The 18,999-nt window shown below is 42.8% G+C and overlaps 1 protein-coding gene and 1 long non-coding RNA gene across 11 annotated transcripts in view; one reads left to right on the plus strand and one right to left on the minus strand.

Moving 5' to 3' along the window:
* The window catches only part of Ankfn1 (ankyrin repeat and fibronectin type III domain containing 1), a 407,382-nt gene that overhangs the window by 35,990 nt on the left and 352,393 nt on the right, over positions 1-18,999 (minus strand). For 6 of the 8 annotated variants that reach the window (XM_031350944.1, XM_031350945.1, XM_031350941.1 and 3 more), the window contains 4 exons: positions 14,875-15,090; positions 4,841-5,007; positions 2,063-2,213; positions 369-537 (listed from right to left, as the gene is read on the minus strand). In XM_031350944.1, the coding sequence (XP_031206804.1) occupies positions 369-537; positions 2,063-2,213; positions 4,841-5,007; positions 14,875-15,090 (703 nt within the window). Of the gene's footprint in view, positions 1-368; positions 538-2,062; positions 2,214-4,514; positions 4,563-4,707; positions 4,806-4,840; positions 5,008-14,874; positions 15,091-18,999 lie in introns of those variants that run through there. The other 2 variants (XM_031350946.1, XM_031350947.1) reach the window with 2 other exon arrangements.
* LOC116076894 overlaps positions 1-18,999 on the plus strand; it is a 51,551-nt gene that overhangs the window by 29,678 nt on the left and 2,874 nt on the right. For 2 of the 3 annotated variants that reach the window (XR_004113122.1, XR_004113124.1), the window contains exons 1-2: positions 4,517-4,944; positions 6,374-6,751. This is a non-coding gene — a long non-coding RNA (uncharacterized LOC116076894). Of the gene's footprint in view, positions 1-4,516; positions 4,945-6,373; positions 6,752-18,999 lie in introns of those variants that run through there. The other variant, XR_004113123.1, reaches the window with a different exon arrangement.

An 18,999-nucleotide genomic window follows, 5' to 3' on the forward strand; every position in this document is an offset into this window, starting at 1 on the left:
GGGAGAGGGAGAGGGAGGGGGAGGGGGAGGGAGAGAGAGAGGAGAAGCATCTTCATGAACATCATTCTTTATTCATGTATTCATGTTCTAAGAAGTCGGGAGAGAAGGCAGTGAGTAAGCTCGATAACTTTCAGTTTAGAATTCCTTCTTCTCCATTGGGTCTTAGCTAAGTTTCAGTAGTCACTGCTCAGTCTAGTCCTGGAGCCTCGCTCTTGCTCACACTTGTACACAGTTCTAGGAAGGGTTGTTGCCAAAGCCATCATGTGATTTACTGACCCTCCACTGGGACAAGGGGGAACAGATATCACTTTGTGATTTTATTATAAGGAGGCTGGGTTAATATTTCTAGGTGAAACAAGCTACTATACCGAGTTCAAACATCTGAAGAGGGAGGTTAAGAAACCCTGAGTGCGGGGTGTAAGGATTATTCTGTCCTGGGGCTGTACAGACGTCGTCTGAGGCAGGGAGCAGGAGAAGAAAGGACACATTGTGACCCATTTCCAACACCTCCTGTGTGTAGAGGCGGAAGTTCCTTGCCTGCAGAGGGACACGCGCAGAGGAAAAATAGGAGAGTTACAACATGGCACTTACATAAACAACACCAAACCAGCATAAAACATCTAACAAAATTACACAACTTCAAGCTTGGAATTTTTATACAACATAAATATTAGGGTTCAGCCCATTTAATAATGCTATATAAAATCAAGATTTAAGGCAGTAATGTTCCACATAAACTCTGAAAACAACATTTATGCTTCTTATAAAAGCAGAAAATGATTGCATTCTGTGGGCTTTTCAAAATGATGAATATAATTACATGAAGCAACAAAAAATGGATTGAATTAAAAATCCACTAGTTTCAATTTAAGTTGGTTAAGGGGGAAAAATGTAGTTTCTGGCCAAGGACTGAGAAAAATTTACAAGTATAAAAAAAAATGTTGTATGCACTGTTATGCAGTTAAGCGGCCTTCTCCCAACATGTATATGTAGCCCGAGTCACCAATGAAATACGAGCTGCCTCAAACCCGCTAAATCCAAGAAACCCTTTAATAGTACCTACTGTCACAAGGAGAGCCGCTGTGCTCTTACTTTTCCTCGCTGTGAGCACAGGGCCACCCCTGGAATAATCCAGGAGCTCGCCTAGAGTCCTTAGCATCCCTGACGATTTAGTCTGTATCAGTGTTGGCAGGTTTGGACTGGCTGTGAAGTATAGAATTAAAAACAGCCAAACCCTACTAGTTAGAAACTTTTGGAATTTCTGACTTATTGCCTTTGTGTGGCCAGTGTGTAGCTCTTTCTCTTCTGAAGAGAGAACAGACCAGTGCTGTCATGAGCTTCCTCATGCAGGATACACTTGGTTCTCTCCTGATCTGTGTTCATGATGTGTCATGAGGGGCAGGGATGGTGAAAGGAGACAAAACAAGGCAAAGAGCAGACAAGTTCATCCCCGACTTCAGCATGTCGCTAGACAGAGCCTAAGCCACTTTTACCCTTCATATGCCAACTGCCAACAGTCTCCTGGGAAGTTCTGACTTATAGAGCAGAGATGTGCCTATTTTCATTTAGATAATGATTTTGTTAGTAACAGACAACATGAAATCAATTGGCTATTGTTTTAAATTCTATGATTATTCTTTGCCCTTAAAATATTTATATATCGAACTATACAAATATTTGGTTATGTATGCATTTATGTATAATATTTGTTTGGTTATGTACGCATATATGTATAGATTCTTGAATTTCACAATAACCTGAAGCTGAATCTTGGTATCTTTCAGAGTAGACAAGAGGGTCTTTCTTGCTTAGCCAGAGTACCCTGTGAGTGGGGTCTGGAAAATTCATAAGAGGTTGATATGAAGGAACAAGAGAAAAGGAGCCAGAGCATGCCCGGCTCTAGCTATAGGCATTAAATTCAAAACATGCTTGTACAGGCAGAGTGGTATTTAAATAAATGACAATAAACATACGTACATATATATGCCTCTTGAGTAAGTTTTATGATTCAACTCAGTTTCCATGAATCATAAAAAGGAGATAAAATGGTAAAGCCCAGTACCTGGTGTCGAGGTGTATTGATCTGCTTCAGGAGAGCCGTCACTGCCATCTGGAGCTCGTAGAAGAACAATTGCATGGGGCAGTCAGCATTATGATCCACACTTTCCATAGATTCAGAGCCAGAAAGCTTTTGGATCCACTCCCACTCCTCTCTGTATGTTGAGTCAAGTTAAAATTAGAAATATAAGAAAAGTTCAGAAGACAGCTCAGAACTTTCTTGCTGTGTATGTCCAAAACCTGAAACGGCCAGTTCTTGGTGGTTAAAATGCTATTTATGGAACCTGAACCTTTTGCTACCTAAATGGAGTTTAAATGGACGACTGCTGGTTTCAGCTGAGTTCACCTATCCAAGCACCTGTCCCTCGGAACAATAGGTCAGACTTCGATGAATCAGCTTTTGTGGCTGCAGTATTCAGGTGTTTGTAGTTGCTTCCTGACTGTCCTCATTTTCCTGTCTCTGTGGATCCTCTGTAAGTTCTAAGAGCCTACATTTTACCACAGGGGCATCTACTGGTTAATTCCACAGTTGGCTAACCACAGGACTCTGATCCAACTCAGGCAACAAACCACACGGCACATTTCAGCCCTGGCCTGTTGTAATCATGGGGACTATTTTGGTTTCGTTCCCTTTCCAAAAGCTTGAGGAGAATCACAAACAGGAACACCAGACAATTCCAATAAAAGGAACCAGGGGACACACATCACTGCCTCCTTCCTCCTCCCAAGCCAGTCATCTGTGTCTCCATTCTGCATGCTCTATAGTTCTTCCTAATGAACTTTTCCAAATGTCAAGCAGAAGGGAAGGGAAAGAACAGAGGTGGGAGGAAGGAACATCTGGCTGGTCCCCTAAGAGCCACTCTTCAAAAGGGGCTTGAAAAGATCAAGGTAAATGCCTCTCGGGCAACATTGTTTCCACAGGTAATTTGCACAAGTCTCTAAACACGATCAGTTGGCCCAGTTTCTCCTTCTAGCTCTGCAGGGAACTGTAACTGGCTCTCAAGAGCAGGCTAGGGAGAAAGCCCTCCTCTTCATGGTGGGAGACTCTCACCAAAGATTCATCACAGCCAGGCTCCAGTCTCTGGGTCAGAAAACCAAATTGGCTGTGTTGGAGGAGGTTCGTTTAAAAAAAAAAAAAAAAAAAAAAAAAAAAAAAAAAAAAAAAAAAAAAAAAAAAAAGCAAGACAAACAAACACATCAATCAACCAACTCCAAGCGCTCTCTTGCTGCCCTCTTAGAAATGTTTCTGTTTTTAAGAGATCTGTTTCATTTCAAGCCTCATACTGGACAAGACTATGGAAAAATCTATCATTTGTTCCAATAAGAGAGAGAGAGAGAAAAAAAATCATACTTAAGTCCTATTGCAATTTGAGCATACTTTTAGCTTCACAAATAATGGAAATCCTTGAGAACCTACTTGGGATTGAGTTCCTTTTTCTCATCACTGATACACGACTAGATGAGAGGCTTATGATTAGCACAATATACACAAACCGTAAAGGATGACTTTGCTCTTATGGGGTATGGAACCAAATTAGAAAATCCCCAATAAGAACCACACTGCCACGAACTAATCAGCGTGGGCTCCGAGGATGGCGAGGTGGCTGGGACTTGCTGGCACGGTCTTTTGTACTAGTGAATCTTGGGTCCTTGGAAAGGGAAAAGTCTGTTGATATAATTACTAAAAGATGGTGACCAAGACTTTACGACACAAATCTCAAAACAGATGAAAATGACCATTGTGCAGTCCAGTCACACAGGAGCCACGCAGTCTACTGGAAAAAGACTATGAGGATACCAAATGTCGATTATTGAAATCACCACCAGGGGGCAGACTTAAAGTCCAGGTGCAATGGGAAAGGAGGGAGTGTGGGGGCCAGAGAGTACTCAGTGCTCTTCCACCTCAGTCGTCTGTCTTCTCCACTGTCATCAGTAGTATTCCTGCAACCCTGTGAGACAGCATAGTCACTAACGTCTCGCCACTGTAGACACCAAATTTCGAAGGGCCCAAATTTGCTTTCGTTGAGCAAATCTATACCTCTAAAGACTTTGAGAATCTAGTTTGCATTCCTTGACATCTAAGGAAGTTTGGAGACTTTTTATTATGTATTTCTTCTTTTTCTTTGTTTCCATGTTGCACACAATTCAGTTCATCACAGTAGATAAACGAGAGACCGGCCATTAGGGTTAGTTATAAAGTTGAGACACATCACCAAGACGGGGCAACTGTCCCAAGACTAACAAAGTAACTGACCACATGCCAAACCATAGAGGAAATTTCTGAAAGTTTGGGCCCTGTCACTTCACTTCTTTTCTTCCCTAGAGAATTGTCAGACTCATCAGAAAGATAGAAAGTCCTAAAGGCCAGGAGAGCGCCTGTGCTAGGAGTGGGTAGACTGAAAGTGGGCGGGGCTCCTTCAGGTCAGGGAGGAAGCATTATTAGCTCCATAAGATACCATTCTCATCGGTGATCTTAGAAACAGCACGGAGAGCGTAACGATTTCCAACGGCGAGGAAAGATAATAGGAACAGCAGTGTACAAAGACATCCGTAAGCCAGTGGAGCATCGCTGGTTGCACCCTGAGTGAGGCAGAAGGGACTGGGAAAGTGCGGCGCCTCCCTCGAGTAACTTTGCTCCTCCCAGCTGACCTTCATCCTAGGTGCTAAGATTCTACCACCCACACTGGCGAATATCTCTCCGGGGATACTCCCCTGGTAGACAACACTTGACTTTCCTTCGGGCACATGAGACCAAGGAAAATCCCAACTGTGGACCACTTACTTGGAAATGTTATGGTTTTCACGGATCTTCACGTGGCAGAGAATGTTGGGCAGCTTTTGGGTTACGAGCACTTTGATCTGATCTACAGAGCTACATAGCTTCAGGTAACCTAGATACAGCCCAGGCGAGAGCCGCTGGTGGCTCCTCTTGTGATAGGAGAGAATATCCTGTAGGGCAAAAAGAGACGAAAATGAAAGCAACCAGTCATGGCACACAGCTCTCTCAAAACCCACTCTTCAAGGTGGGCCTGTATGCAACCGTCAAGGAACCGTGGCCATGATGTAAGAAACCCCAGGTACCACCATGGGGAGCGGGGAGGTTTTGAGGTTACAGCTAGTCTTAGGTGTAGAAAAAAAAAATCCTTCTCTAAGTCAGGTAATCAGTCCTTAATATATGTATTCAATGTTTATTTTTCTCAGATTTCTGTGCCAAGGGTACATTTGTGGGTTTATGATAGGGAATAGGCTGCTCCTGGAGGAGGCAGATAATAAAGAAAGATAGAATTCACAGTATCTGTCCCTGGAGGGCTTATAGTTTAGCTGTGGAAAAATAAGCATTCATCTGTGTAAATGCTGACAAAACACATTATTCTTAATTTTAGAAAAATTAAGGTAGAGAAGTCTACTTTAAAGAAAATGATCTGAAATAGAATCTAAGTGGTAAGTAGTAAAAAAAAAAAGTTTGATTCTTTATTTTCAAAAGTAAAAGATTAGCACCAAGTGGTTCATTTAATTTTTTAAAACCATTTGTAATTACACACTGATTTTAAGAGTAAAGAAAGAATGAGTGGGCAATGTTTCCCTTTGGATTAACATTTTAGAACTCAGTGTATAGGAGCAGATGACAATTTTCGTATTTGACTTTGCCAGGGTCGTCATGAAGAAAACTAGTCTAACAAAAGCATTTGAAGTTTTTGATTTCTTTTCCTGACGCCTTGAAGATGCTGATATGCAAATAATTTCCTTCTGAGGATCCAGTTCATTTTCTGTCCTTTGATCACTGACTGTCCTGCCATGCCTGGGTCCTCCGTGGCCAATGACTTTGCATAGGAGTTGATTGAGTCTCCTTATAATAAGCATCAAAAAAAAAAATGTCTTGCCTCTAAGACCGAAATATTGAGAAGGTTTTGTTACATCAGGGTATGCCAAGTTATGCACAATGATAATGCGGCTGTTCACTGTGATCAGTTCTCAGTGAATCCTGTGGTTATGACTTTCACCTCTCTGTACAGCTGCAGAAACTCAGATAAATGACAAGCGGTATTCCCCCTCCCCCTGCCCTACTCCCTGTATTAGCAGACACATCTACTAACTGTATAAATAAGCCTTTAGACAGTAGAGTTTGGGGGAAAAGGAACTGAAGAGTCAGGTAACTCGTTATAGAGAAGGTCTCTGTAGGCTGCATGGAACCTGACTTTCAGAAAGGACAAAATAGCTAAGAGCGAGTTTGAAATGAATCACCACAAAAGATAGTAAGTATATAAGAGGACAGATATTCTAATTAACCCGATTTATTATTTCACATTGCATACAGGTATGAAAGCAGCACTTCGGACTTAATGGTTGTAATTATGACTTTTCGATGGAAAGCAATATCAAGAAAGATGAACTAAATTCTTAGAAGAGTAGAATAAAGGGACCCGACTTTTACCACTAACTGTGAGGAAGACAGGAATTAAAACCAAAGCCAATGCCTGAACTTGAACAGAAATCTTTAGGGAGAAGAAGGAATGCGGCTTCCCAGGCAGATTCTCTCTGAAGGAACAAGTCCTCCTCTGGAGGACTCACTGTGTGCTCCCTGCCATACCCTCTGTCCTGTGCATCACACTTCTGAGTACCTGTGGGGTGCTCTGCCCAAAGGAAGAATGGGGCCTTAGGTAAATGTACTGAGACATCCTCTGGAGAAAGGCAGGTGAGTGAACAGAGCATCATACTAGGCAGACATGGGTGTTGCGCTAGGGCAGTAGAGGCTCTAGATGAACTTGGGTGAGACATTCTTTCCTCCTCTGTTTTTCTTTTTGTAGCCCCAGAAGTTAGACCCAGATCCTCACACATACTTGGGTGCTCTGGCACTGAGCTCCTTTTAGCCCCTTTGTCTTCTTCTTGAACCAGACAATGAAGTTAATGATAAGGCTGGGTTTTTTGTTTTGTTTTGTTTTAGTTTTAGGGTTTTTTTTTTTGTGCTATTTATTTATTTATTTTGATTTTTTGAGACAGGGTTTCTCTGTGTAGTCCTGGCTGTCCTGGAGCTCACGCTGTAGACTAGGCTTGCCTCGAACTCAGAAATCCGCCTGCCTCTGCCTCCCAAGTGCTGGGACTAAAGGGGTGCGCCAGCCACCACCGCCCGGCTTTTTTTTTTTTTTAAATGTTCTTTTTAAAAATATTCATGTGGATTTCTGAGTTCGAGGCCAGCCTGGTCTACAGAGTGAGTTCCAGGACAGCCAGGGCTATACAGAGAGACCCTGTCTCGAAAAACCAAAAACAAAAAACAAACAAACAAACAAAAATTCATGTGTAAATTAGTATACAAAGTGGAGGTTAGATCTCTAAGACAGAATAACAGAACAGGAACAAGCTAAGACTTGAGAGACAGGCCACATCAGGACATTCATAAAAACACAGTCTAAAATAACTTTCAAGAGGCATTTAGCAAAAAATAAAGTAGAAAAAAAATCTTATGATCAAGAAAGATGATTATTGACATAGGGATGGCCAAGACTGAACTTAGTATTTCTCCCATGTCTCTCTCAAACAGATCATGAGGAAGTAGCTGACTCGAAGAGAGGCCTGGGGTGGGTCAAGGCTCATGTTTCGAGAAATTAACAACATTTGAAGGGTGATAAGTGATTAACGTGAGAAGGAAAAAACAGAAGCATTCAAATTGGCAGTTTTGGGGATCTATACCCTGGGTGTACAAGCAGATGTGGCTGTAGACCCACAGGTCTTTGAGACCTCATGGAGACTAGAGAAAATCCCTAAAGACTAGGAAAGGACAAATACATCTGTCTTTGCTACAGAAGCAGGGAAAGCACAGAATGTCTCTGGTAATTAAAGACCTTCAAATTATTGATCTTTGGGGGTGGAGGGGATGAGAGAGAACTGTCACACAATCAATTTGCAGCTAGCTAGGCAATCGAGAAGTCGGCATGGTTTGGTGAAGAGAAACCCATAGAGACACTTTTCATTTCCAATAGTAACGAAATAGGGATCCACAGAGCAGGGTAGAGCCTCTGATATAATCCATTTCATTAGATAACCGGGAAAGAGCAGGCTCTTGACCACATTGCCTTAACAAGCCGGATAACAGGGTTGAATATTTGTGGATAATGAAGATGATACTGGAATAGTAGATAGATTGACAGCCCAGTAGGGACTGATCCCAAGGGCCTGTGTTTTTAGCTCATTTATTGACATTCTGGACAAAGCAAATCAACAATGTGTGGATTGAATTTGTGGGTCTAAGACTTGGTGTGGTTTGGATTTTCTGGAAAAATAGCAATAAAGCTATGAATGACCCAGTGCGTTGGAAAAACTAGCCTATCATAATTAGGGTTGAAATGTAATAAGAACATGTGCTTGTAAAGACTCAACCCCAAGGATACAAATATAGGATGGGTAAGGGTGTCAGAGAAAAACATGTGGGGGTCAGAACTGACCACAAGTTGAATGGGAGTTAGGAACATACTGTGGTTATGTAAAAACCGTCACCACGTTGGGATGGAGTAATTCACTCTCTCATTCAAGCTTTAAAAAGAAGGTTACTGAGCACTTACTATGTATTTTTGTGTCTTTACATAGTCATTTATCCTTTATTAGTCAGAATGTTTTTGGAGCCTGAAAAATGAATGGGAAGAGAAGGCTGTCTCATTCACATAATCTAACTTACTAGAATGGTCTCTAAGACTAAACTGAATGCCCATTACCTGGTTTAACCTCTAATCTGCATTTCCAGGCTTTCTCTTTCCCCACTGCCACCCTTTTATGTCCCCTGTCTCTAGACACAATGAATTGCTTTCTCCTCCCCAGCACTGTCCCGATGGCTGCCTCCTGTGTTTGTTTGAAGGGTCTGAGGATGGAATCCCAAGCTGGGGTTATGAAGGGAGCCCCCTACCACTGAAATGCGTCCTCAGCCTTCTCTTTCACCTGGGTTTCTAATAAGGTCTTGGAAACTTGCTTAGGCTGCCTTTGAATGCCCTGTAACCCAGACGAGTCTTCAACTTGGCATTCTCCTGCCTCAGCCACACTAGCTTGCACTACCATGCCTAGCTCTATTCCAAAGCACCTACTTAACACATGGGGGATCATGCATGGTCATAGATGACACAGAGATGAATAAGACTTATCTTTTCCTTTGTGGAGCTTACATTCCAGTGTGAGCAAGAAAGCTATGAGCTGGTTTTTCTAATCAGCTTAATAAAGTCCACATGAAGATTGTGTTAGGCCCTCGTGAACTCCAGGGAGGCTGGAGCTGCTCTCCCAGCTCATGCCTCCTTTCTCTGCCTGTATTCTCTCATTTAATGTCCCCTCTCTCCCTTCCGTGGCTCTTTTTTTCCCCCCTCTATCTGATAAACTTTGCTTACCCTCGTGGCTCAGCCCAACGCCACCTCTTCTGCAATGCCTGATATTTCTCGGCAGAATTAATAGCCGCTTTGTGTGAGCTCCCATAGTACACTGTACCACTATCAGGCTCTGGTTTAATTCTGCCTTGTATTACCTTGATTTGTTTACAAGTCTGTCTCCCTCCCTTGACTGAACTCCTTGAGAGCAGGGACCTTGACTTGCTCACTTGATTTTCCTATAGCACCGAGAAGAGAGCCCTGCACCTTGTTGATGTTGCAAAAACACATTTGTGAGAGGAAGACCTAGGTGAGGTCAGGGTCCTGCTGGTATGGGGTCTGAGACTCTTCCGCCCAGCCTACCCTCAGTTCTTTTTAAGAGCTCGCTAAAGGAACAATAGGCAGCTGCTTTTCCAGTAAGACCTGGACTTTTGTTTCGCTGGGTCAGACAAGGAAGCCAATTGTGTAGGAGGGCAGGGGTCACAGAGGAGGGGCTCGTGGTCACTGTGGGTCTAGGACTAATTAGACCAGAAAGTATTTAAATTTTCTGAGTTGTTTACTGGCGTTTAAAAATAGAGAGATCTTACGCTACAGTCTGCATTTCCAACTTCCTTTTAAAGGATGGAAAATGTTTTGACAATGGAACCACGTTCCTGTACCACAGTGGGTGGGGCTTACTGGTGCCTGGCCCCTTTTCATAGAAGGATGACTATAGATTAGTGTAGTCTCTATTCTGTCATTTCTTCTTTTTTTATGTTTTTTTTTCACCCTGGAGGCAGGTGTCTGTTTGTTTGTATGTTTGTTTATTTATTTAATACATATGAATACACTGTCGCTGTCTTCAGACACACCAGAAGAGGGCATTGGATCCCATAACAGATGGTTGAGAGCAACCATGTGGTTGCTCAGAATTGAACTCAGAACCTCTGGCAGAGCAGTCTTAACCACTGAGTCATCTCTCCAGCCTGCATCATTTCTTCTTCTAAAATGAGGCATAACTTATTAACTTTCATCTTCTTAAAGCATTATACTCATCGGTTTGGCATATTGGCAAGGTTGTGTAACTGTTAGTACCAACATCCAGACCTGTTTAACAACTTTAGGAAGAAGCCTCCCATTCATCATGCATGGCTCTCCCATCTGTCTTCCCCCACCCCTAGGAATTCTGTCTCATTGATCTTGCTTACTATAGACACAGCATACGATTGGAGTCATATAACCTGTGATATTTCCTATCTGACTTCTTGTGCTTAGTATGTTGTAGAATGCAGGGCTCATCTAGGCTGTAACCTGGATCATACCTGACTCACTTACATGGCGAAATAACTCTCCAGGACATGGCTACACTTGGTTTTGTCTAGCCATTTAGCTGCTATTAGAGACTAGAGCTTGTTTATATTCTTTGGTGAGTGTAAACAGTATTCATATCCACATGGGTAAAACCACTTATTTCTTACTTCTATCCCTGCTAGTTCTTTCCCACTGATAGTTGAGATTCCCTTTGGATAAGCGTGTTAGATTTGTGTGTAGGAAGGGTGTAGGAGGAATGTACAGGCCAGGCAACAGAAAAAGGAGATGAGATAATATGTACTGGACATCTAGTGGTAACAATCATGCCTAAAGAGAGGAAGCAGATAGCAGAGGCAGGCAAGTTTCCTTAGGATGGCCTGTGAAGAAAGGAGACAGAGAGCTGCCTCTAGTCATGCAGTAGAATGGGCAGGGCTCCAGGCTAGGTGTGGAGTGTGACTCTGTCCTCTCTCTATTTTTGGGTAATGTAACATTGGTACATCATTTCCTAAAAATGTCTATCTTCACATGTGACCTGGACAAAGAAGCATTTAACCTCAGCGGCTTTTTGTGCGAATCCAATGATAGCATAGAAATGGCAGGGTTGAATATACAGTACACCTGTATGAAATGAATGTCCTTAGACAGTGGCACATTCAAGGTATCCAGCCCATGGAGTGATCCCTGAAGGTCCTAGAGAAAGCATCATCCCAGAGCGGCCTTCTTGTTGGGAAATACCCTCACTGCCAATCAGTTTGCTCAGCAGGACTCTAAATTTGTCCATAACAATTTCTTTGCTTCCCAACTGTTTTTTACTTGCTAGGAAAATGTCCACGAGGTGACAAAATGCCTCCAGGGATGACCAGCCAGCAGCAGAAGTCTCCCCAGGAAGGTGGAGGAGTTAGATGGCAAGTGATCTGAGGGGAGCCTAGTATTGCTTGGATTTTCTTTCTTTCTTTTTTTTTAAAGGTTTATTTATTTATTATATGTAAGTACACTGCAGCTGTCTTCAGACACTTCATAAGAGGGCGTCAGATCTCATTACAGATGGTTATGAGCTACCATGTGGTTGCTGGGATTTGAACTCAGGACCTTCAGAAGAGCAGTCAGTGCTCTTTTTTTTATTATTAGATGTTTTCTTTATTTAAAATATCTCCTTTCCCAGGTTCCCCTCCAAAGAAAAAAGAAAAATAAAATAAAATAAGAAATAAAATAAAATAAAATAAACCAAAAACTAAAACAATCCCCTGTTCCCTCCCCCTCCCTCTGCTCACCAACCCACCCTCTCCCACTTCCTGGCCCTGGCATTCCCCTACACTGGGGCATAGAACCTTGACAGGGCCAAGGTCCTCTCCTCCCTTTGACGACCGACTTGGCCATCTTCTGCTATACACATGCTGCTGGAGCCATGAGTCCCCCCATGTGTACTCTTTGGCTGATGGTTTACTCCCTGGGAGCTCTGAAGGTACTAGTTAGTTCATATTGTTGTTCATGCTAAGGGGCTGCAAACCCTTCAGCTCCTTAGGTCCTTTCTCTAGCTCCTTCATTGGGGACCCTGTACTCAATTCAATGGATGGCTGTGAGCCTCTACTGCAGTCAGTGCTCTTAACCACTGAACCATCTCTCCAGCCCTGCTTGGATTTTCTTAAGTGGAAAAGTAACAAAGATTGTGAACATTTACTGTGTCAGTTACTCTCCTGATGCTTATATGCCACATCATGGCACCTTCTTCAGAACCCTGTGAGGTAGGGTTCTTTACGGAAGAAGGAGACAAAGAGCTGAAGAGTAACTCCCTCTGGCCACAGAGCTGAAGGGATGGAATAGAAATATTACCCAGTTACCATAGTTTCAAAGGGATACCCCAGACTGTGTTGTGAGGAACCAGGAAGAACCCAAGACCTCCACCGGTATGCCTTGTATCCTTCAATTCTTTGAGAGAAGAGAGCTTGGCTTGTCACTGATATGTACCTAGCCATCTTTAGGCCACCAAGGTCTAGCTCAGCCTTCATGTTGAGTTGGTGAAGCCAACTCCTGATAGAATTATGTCTCTAGTCTTCAGTGTTTGGCCACCAACCCTAAGAGTCTTACTGTCCATTTCCCGTCCAGCATAAGACCTGCCTGGAAAGTGGGAGAGAAAAGGTGAGGGGAGGAGAAGGGAGGGGTGGGTGGGAATGCTATCAAGCAGGAATGTGCCAGTCAGCAGGGGGTGAATTTTCCACTTGGATCTGTGTGGAAACCTGATCCCGCCTCTATTTTTGGTCTCCTTCTCTAACAACCTTTCACCAGATTGGAATTTTTCTGCACCTGTAACACATTTTTAATGTAATAAGTCTAGGAGAAACCAGGTATTATATCATGCTGGGGCCTGTGTTTCTAGGAGTAAAGGTAGCCCAGACCCCAGTTTATCCCTATAGGGGATTAGTGTATTAGTCACCCTGTAAAAACTAAATTTATTATGATTTCTTAAACGTTTCTTTTAGCACTTGCTTATAAAAGGTGAAGAGAGGAGCCAGGAGTGTGTCTGTGCTCCCTGCCCCCACCCCCTCTCTCTACACACTCACCCCTGCCACTCCACCCCCCCACCCCCAAACCCCCCCGCATACGATGAATCCAGATTTTACAAGATCAAATCAATCCAAGCTACTGGCTTTGACCGCTTAGATTGCCTGTGCCGTGTTGGACTTTGTCCTGGTTTGGGCCAGGCCAAGTAGTGACCAGGCTCATTCTTGGATTAGACGCTCCTTGAGAACAAAAGTGGGTGAGCTATTTAAGGTGAGGATGGGTAGCTAGTGTGCCTGAGGTTGGGATTTGTCTGTGTGGCTCACAAGATTTGTCTCTTGTTACTCAGAACAGAACATGATATACGCCCATGGTTGCTCCCAGCAGATGTTTTCTACCTAGTTGGTGAACTCCATTCAACTAGTGGATTTTTTTTTTAATGAAGAAATGACAGCAAAGCAGTGTGAAGTCCCTGTCATGTATGTTTGGGGGCCACTGGGGAGCCAAGCCGGTGGCTAGTGCTGCAGTCTAGTCCAGGTCTACACAGGAGTTGCTCCAGTGTGAATTTTGATGGTTTTATCAGGAGCTCTTCTCTCCCACCCGTCATTAAAATCTGAAGTTACTATTTACTCCCAAGTCTCTCACTCATCCCACAGAATCGGACTGACAGGTGAAAGAAAGTTTCCTCTGCCATTTGGCTTGAGTCAGACTCTCAGTTTTGGTACTTTGATGTTATTGTATTGAGGGCCACCTTCTGGGGCTTGCACCACCAGAGGTTAACACAATTTCTGGTCCCGTCTTTCAGACAAAGAGTACAGGGCTGGTGAGATGGCTGAGTAGGTAAAGATGACCTGAGCTGGATCCCCTGGACCCACAAGGTATAAGGAGAGAACTGATCCTTGCAAGTTGTCCTTTGACCTCTGTGTGCTGCCTTATGTCCCTCAACCTCTTTGAGCCCCAACTGTCTTATTCCTAAAATGAAGTTAATTGTGCCTTGCTGTTATAAGAGGATAGTATGAAAAACAGGCAAGGGTAAATAAGGATGTGTGTAATCCTCGTTCTGTTATACTCCACTCCGGCACTGGTTAATGTTTGCAACATTCTCCGCGGACCAGTGTTAAGGTTTGTATCTTAATTGTACCTCAAAAGTTTCATGTTTTGATTGCTTATTCCTCTGACTGGTAGAATCTTGGAGGATTATGGGACCTTCGGGAAACAGGACCTTGCTGGTAGGAGTAGCTCACCATCAGGGGAGGATCATTGGGGGTTATTAGCCTCATGAAAACCCTAGTTCCAGCCACTCAGGACTTCCTCATTCATCATGGCTGAGCCACTGTGGCATGCATTTGATATGATGGACTATAACAATCTGAAACTGCTAACCAAAATACACCTTTCCCTGTTATGTTGTGTCTCTGGGTGGTAATTTAGTCATAGTAATGTGAAAGTAACTCATGCAACTGTCAGGGTATTTTCAGAGTGACCGCTCTTAAGATGGTTTGACCAGTTCTGTATGTAGACAGAGATCAATGAAAGCAAGCCCCAGCATTGTTCCTGTGTATGGAATTTGAACTCACCGCAGGGTTCTACAGTGTCATCATTGATGTGAATGGCTCTTGGTATACTGTATTGGAGATGCCATAAATGTATCCAAATCACAAATATCAGGAAATTGAAAAACAATCCTACATACCTGGATGGTTATTAGTAAAATATCTAAGGCTGTTGGCTCTTCCGGTGTTGACAGAGACTTCCTCTGGCTTTGCAGTTTTGAGATTTGCATCCATTTGCCATTAAAAAAGGAATAAAGCATCTCCACTTCTCTGATGGTAACTATGAGGATGTTGCCATGGCGATCTTTAATAGGCTCATAGTAAAGTCTTCCCAAGTTGTGCGTTCCAAGTAAATTCTACAAAGCAACAGACTACTGGTAACTCAGTTGATTTCATAAAACAGAGCAACAGGACCACAACAAAAGACATGGAACAACTGGATTTCTGAGGAGCTGTTTGCTTTTTTCCCCAGACTTAGACTTAGTGTAGGAGGGACTGCAGAAATGTGCTTAAGAGAAAGCTCAAAGAAAAGTCTTCACTGTGAGCCTGCAAAGATTATAGCAAGAGGCACAGACATTTTTTTTAAAGCAAATTCAATATCTGTAAATATCTTTTGCCCACATAGACACACCAGCACATAAACCTCAGTGACCAGCACTTGAAGAGAATCCCAGATGTTTTAAAGAAAAATGTCTGATATTTCAAGTATGCTCCTTGTGGAGTTTTCAAGAGATCTCCAGTAAGCGAGTATGAGTTGGGTTGTTTAAAATGGAGAGGTGAATTGACAATGTAGCACATTGTACAGAGGTCCCCAGATGACTGTGCAGTACCTGTAAGGTTCTTTAATCAGGATTGGCCTGGTTTGACTTACATGCATCTCAGGGAGTTCTCCCTACTGAAACGGTTATTGAAATTGCTTATAAACTCTGTAAACAGAGCAGACAATGCTTTTAGAAAAATAGGAAGAGAAGGATGCTACATAGCACATGAAGGAGCTGAGGCATGGGTTATTCAAATAAACAGGAACTGTGGAAGTACGAAGGGGGGATGAAGAGCTCTAGCCAAGAGTGCTAGATGATTAGAATCAAATCCCGTATAAGCCGTTGCTGGTGTGTGTGTGTGTGTGTGTGTGTGTGTGTGTATGTGTGTCTGTTTGTCTGTCTGCGTGTCTGTGTGTGTGTGTTGTCTGTGTGTGGTGTGAATTCATGTAAATGACAGTGTGATGATGTATTGGTGTGAGAGCCAATGTAGAACTTGTCAGTTTGTAAAAGTGACAAGGTTGAGCTAAAGATAAATGAGCCAGCTGGTCAATTTTCAAATCTCAAACCATTGTGTTCCCTCATAGATAGGGACTGTGTCTTTAAGCCTTTTATTTTTCCTCACAAACACCAGACAGAATGAGCAGGGAGTTTCATAAATAATTACTGACAAAATACATTTGGTGAGATTAAATTTTAAGTGGCCCAATCATTCAGATATTTCATTTATAACACACACTTATAAATCACACACACACACACACACACACACACACACACACACACACACACACCCCTTTGGTCAGATCTTTAGTCTACATCTCTGTCACACTGTAGTTCTATATAGACATGTTGTTATGTGAGCAGTGTTGTACTGGTGAACTACAATACCAAAACAAATAAAGGGACCAGGAGTGGGGTGGCTTGCTTGTAATAAGCAACAGTCTCCGTAGGATAGTCCTCCATTCCAGGCTATACTGGGTATGACAATAAGCCTTCGAAGTTTCTGAATATTTAACACTTGGTTTTCCAAGCCAGTAATGAGTTGGTTGAGCACACTCTTAGGACTTTACTCCTACAGATTTTGGGTTTCCAAGATGGATGTCATTCATTAACTATCAGACTGTTTACTCTCTCTGGTCCCAAGTTTTACCATCTTAAATTAAAAGCCCTTAAAGTTTAGGCATCACTTTGGCTAGTCCTTACCTCAAAGAGTGTTCAGGGGATTAAATCAAGCATCACATGCAAATGTGTTCCACAAACTCTCCAGCCTGCTACATTATTGATTATAGGATTTTACAAATCTGCTGTAATTGGAATCTTTTCTAGGTCTCTGACTATATTTTCTAGATCTAGTCCAGTTGTACATTCTCTGGGAAGACATTTCTAACTCTGTTATGGTTTGAATATGGAATATCCCCCACGGGCTCACTGAGAGGGGATTAGATCACGAGGGTTCCAATCTAATCAGTTGATTCTGCTACTGATAGATTCATAATTTGATGGCATTATTGGAGATAATGAATATGAGATAGAAAATGAGACCTGGTGGGGAAATAGGTCCCTGAAAGTGTGCCTTTGAAGGGTTTATGGTGCCCTGGGATCCTCATGTAGTCCATGCTTTCTGGTCACTCTCTGGTCGGCCACCCCCTCTGCACATGCACATGGCCACGATATCCTGTCATGCCTCAGTTGCCAAGCAGCAGACGAGACAAACTGGGTAGAGACCGCTGACACTGTGAGGCAGAGTAATGTCCTTTCTTTCTTTACGTTACTTTTAGATGTGTCAGATTGATATAAAAGCTCTCCAACATTATCTCTGGGATAATTCACCGTCCTCTCTTTTCTTGCCTACCATCTGTCTTGTGTACAACTTTCTTAGTATGTTTCTGGCTGCACTGCATATAATTGAAATACCTGTCCAGAGACATGGCTCTTTTCTTTCTGTGTCTCTGGATCCTTTGCACAGTACACAGGAAGAACTCAGTAACACTTGGTTTATTCATTTTCCTTAACACATAGCATATATAATTCATGATGGACTAACACTGGTAAGATCATTTGAATAAATTTATGAATAAAGTCAACTTATGGTTGCTTACTGTCATGTTTGGAAAAGTCTTCTTCCATTCCCTTCCCCTCCTTTCCTCCCTCCTTCCCTCCCTTCCTCCTCCCTCCCTTCCTTCCTTCTTATTCCATCTCTCTCTTTCTCCCTCTCCTTCATCCTCTCCCCCTTCCCCTCCCCCCTCAAAGTCTCACTGTGTAGCTCTTGCTGGTTTAGAACTTGCTATGTAAACCAAGTTGGCCTTGAACTCACAGGCCTACCCTACCATACCCAGCTGGACAGGTTGAATAGGAAAGCACTAAAAATCACTGGTCTTCTTCCTTGACATAAAAAGGCTTTGGATAGCATTTGTTCCCTTGGGCCTAAAGGAGAAATAGAGCCTGACAATACCTGTCATGGTATGTTAGGCAAACCAGGGTCCTGCTGCTTCTGCCTGGAGAAGAGGAAGGAGACCTGTGTGATGGTTAGCAAGAGGACATCTAGTCAGAAGACCTCTGTGATGAGCAGTTAGCTGTAGCCAAGAGGCACCGTTGTTAAAGACCTTCAGTTTGAGATGGCATGAAAAGTTAAAGAAGCCCGATGGGACTAGAACAAGTGAAATTTGGGATTTTTTTTTCTACTTGAAATAGTAGAAAAGTACGAATGAATAGTATCACCCACTGCTCCCCGGTTCTTGCTCATTTCTACGAACCATGGAAGGGGGACGTCTAATGTAAAACAATCTGCACCATCTTTCCAGGAGAAATAGTTTAGATTCCTCTCTGTGTGGAGGAGGAAGCTTCCTAGGAAGGAATCTTCTGGAGAGGACAGGCCTCACCATTCTCCTAACACAATGAGGCCTGTGGGCAGGGCTTGCTCTCTCTTCAGTCCTTCTTATCGTGACTTGACATCTAAATGCTGATACTTTTTGCTTCGATAATTTTAGTTAATCAACTAATTAACTTTTTGTACATTTCACTTTCTTTTCAAATAAAATATAAAGCTACCTCTTTTTTTAAAAAAATTCTTTCTTTCTTTCTTTCTTTCTTTCTTTCTTTCTTTCTTTCTTTCTTTCTTTCTTTTTAGACAAGGTTTCTCTGTGTAGCCCTGGCTGTCCGGGAACTCGATCTGTAGACCAGGGAACTCAGTGATCTGCCTTCCTCTGCCTTCCAAGTGCTGGGAATTTCTTTAGGTTGTTTCTCAGAAATGCCAGACCCCGCTTTCTTTCCTCCCCCAAAACACCTGGGAACTCCCACACGTGCATGCAGCCCCATGATGTGAGTAAGGAGCTCCAGCTTTGTGGCAGTGTCTGCTTTGATAACTGTTGTCCTGCCAGTGCAGTTTCATAGGCATGGTAGTAGAGCTGATGGGGGAAAGAGGAGGTTGGTAGAGAAGGAGGATCTAAGTAATTCTTTCAAGAAAGTTAGCATGAGGAATGAAAAATGATTGTTTGGTAGCTGAAA

This window comes from Mastomys coucha, unplaced genomic scaffold (assembly GCF_008632895.1).
Source record: "Mastomys coucha isolate ucsf_1 unplaced genomic scaffold, UCSF_Mcou_1 pScaffold5, whole genome shotgun sequence".
NCBI classification, from domain to species: Eukaryota; Metazoa; Chordata; class Mammalia; order Rodentia; family Muridae; genus Mastomys; species Mastomys coucha.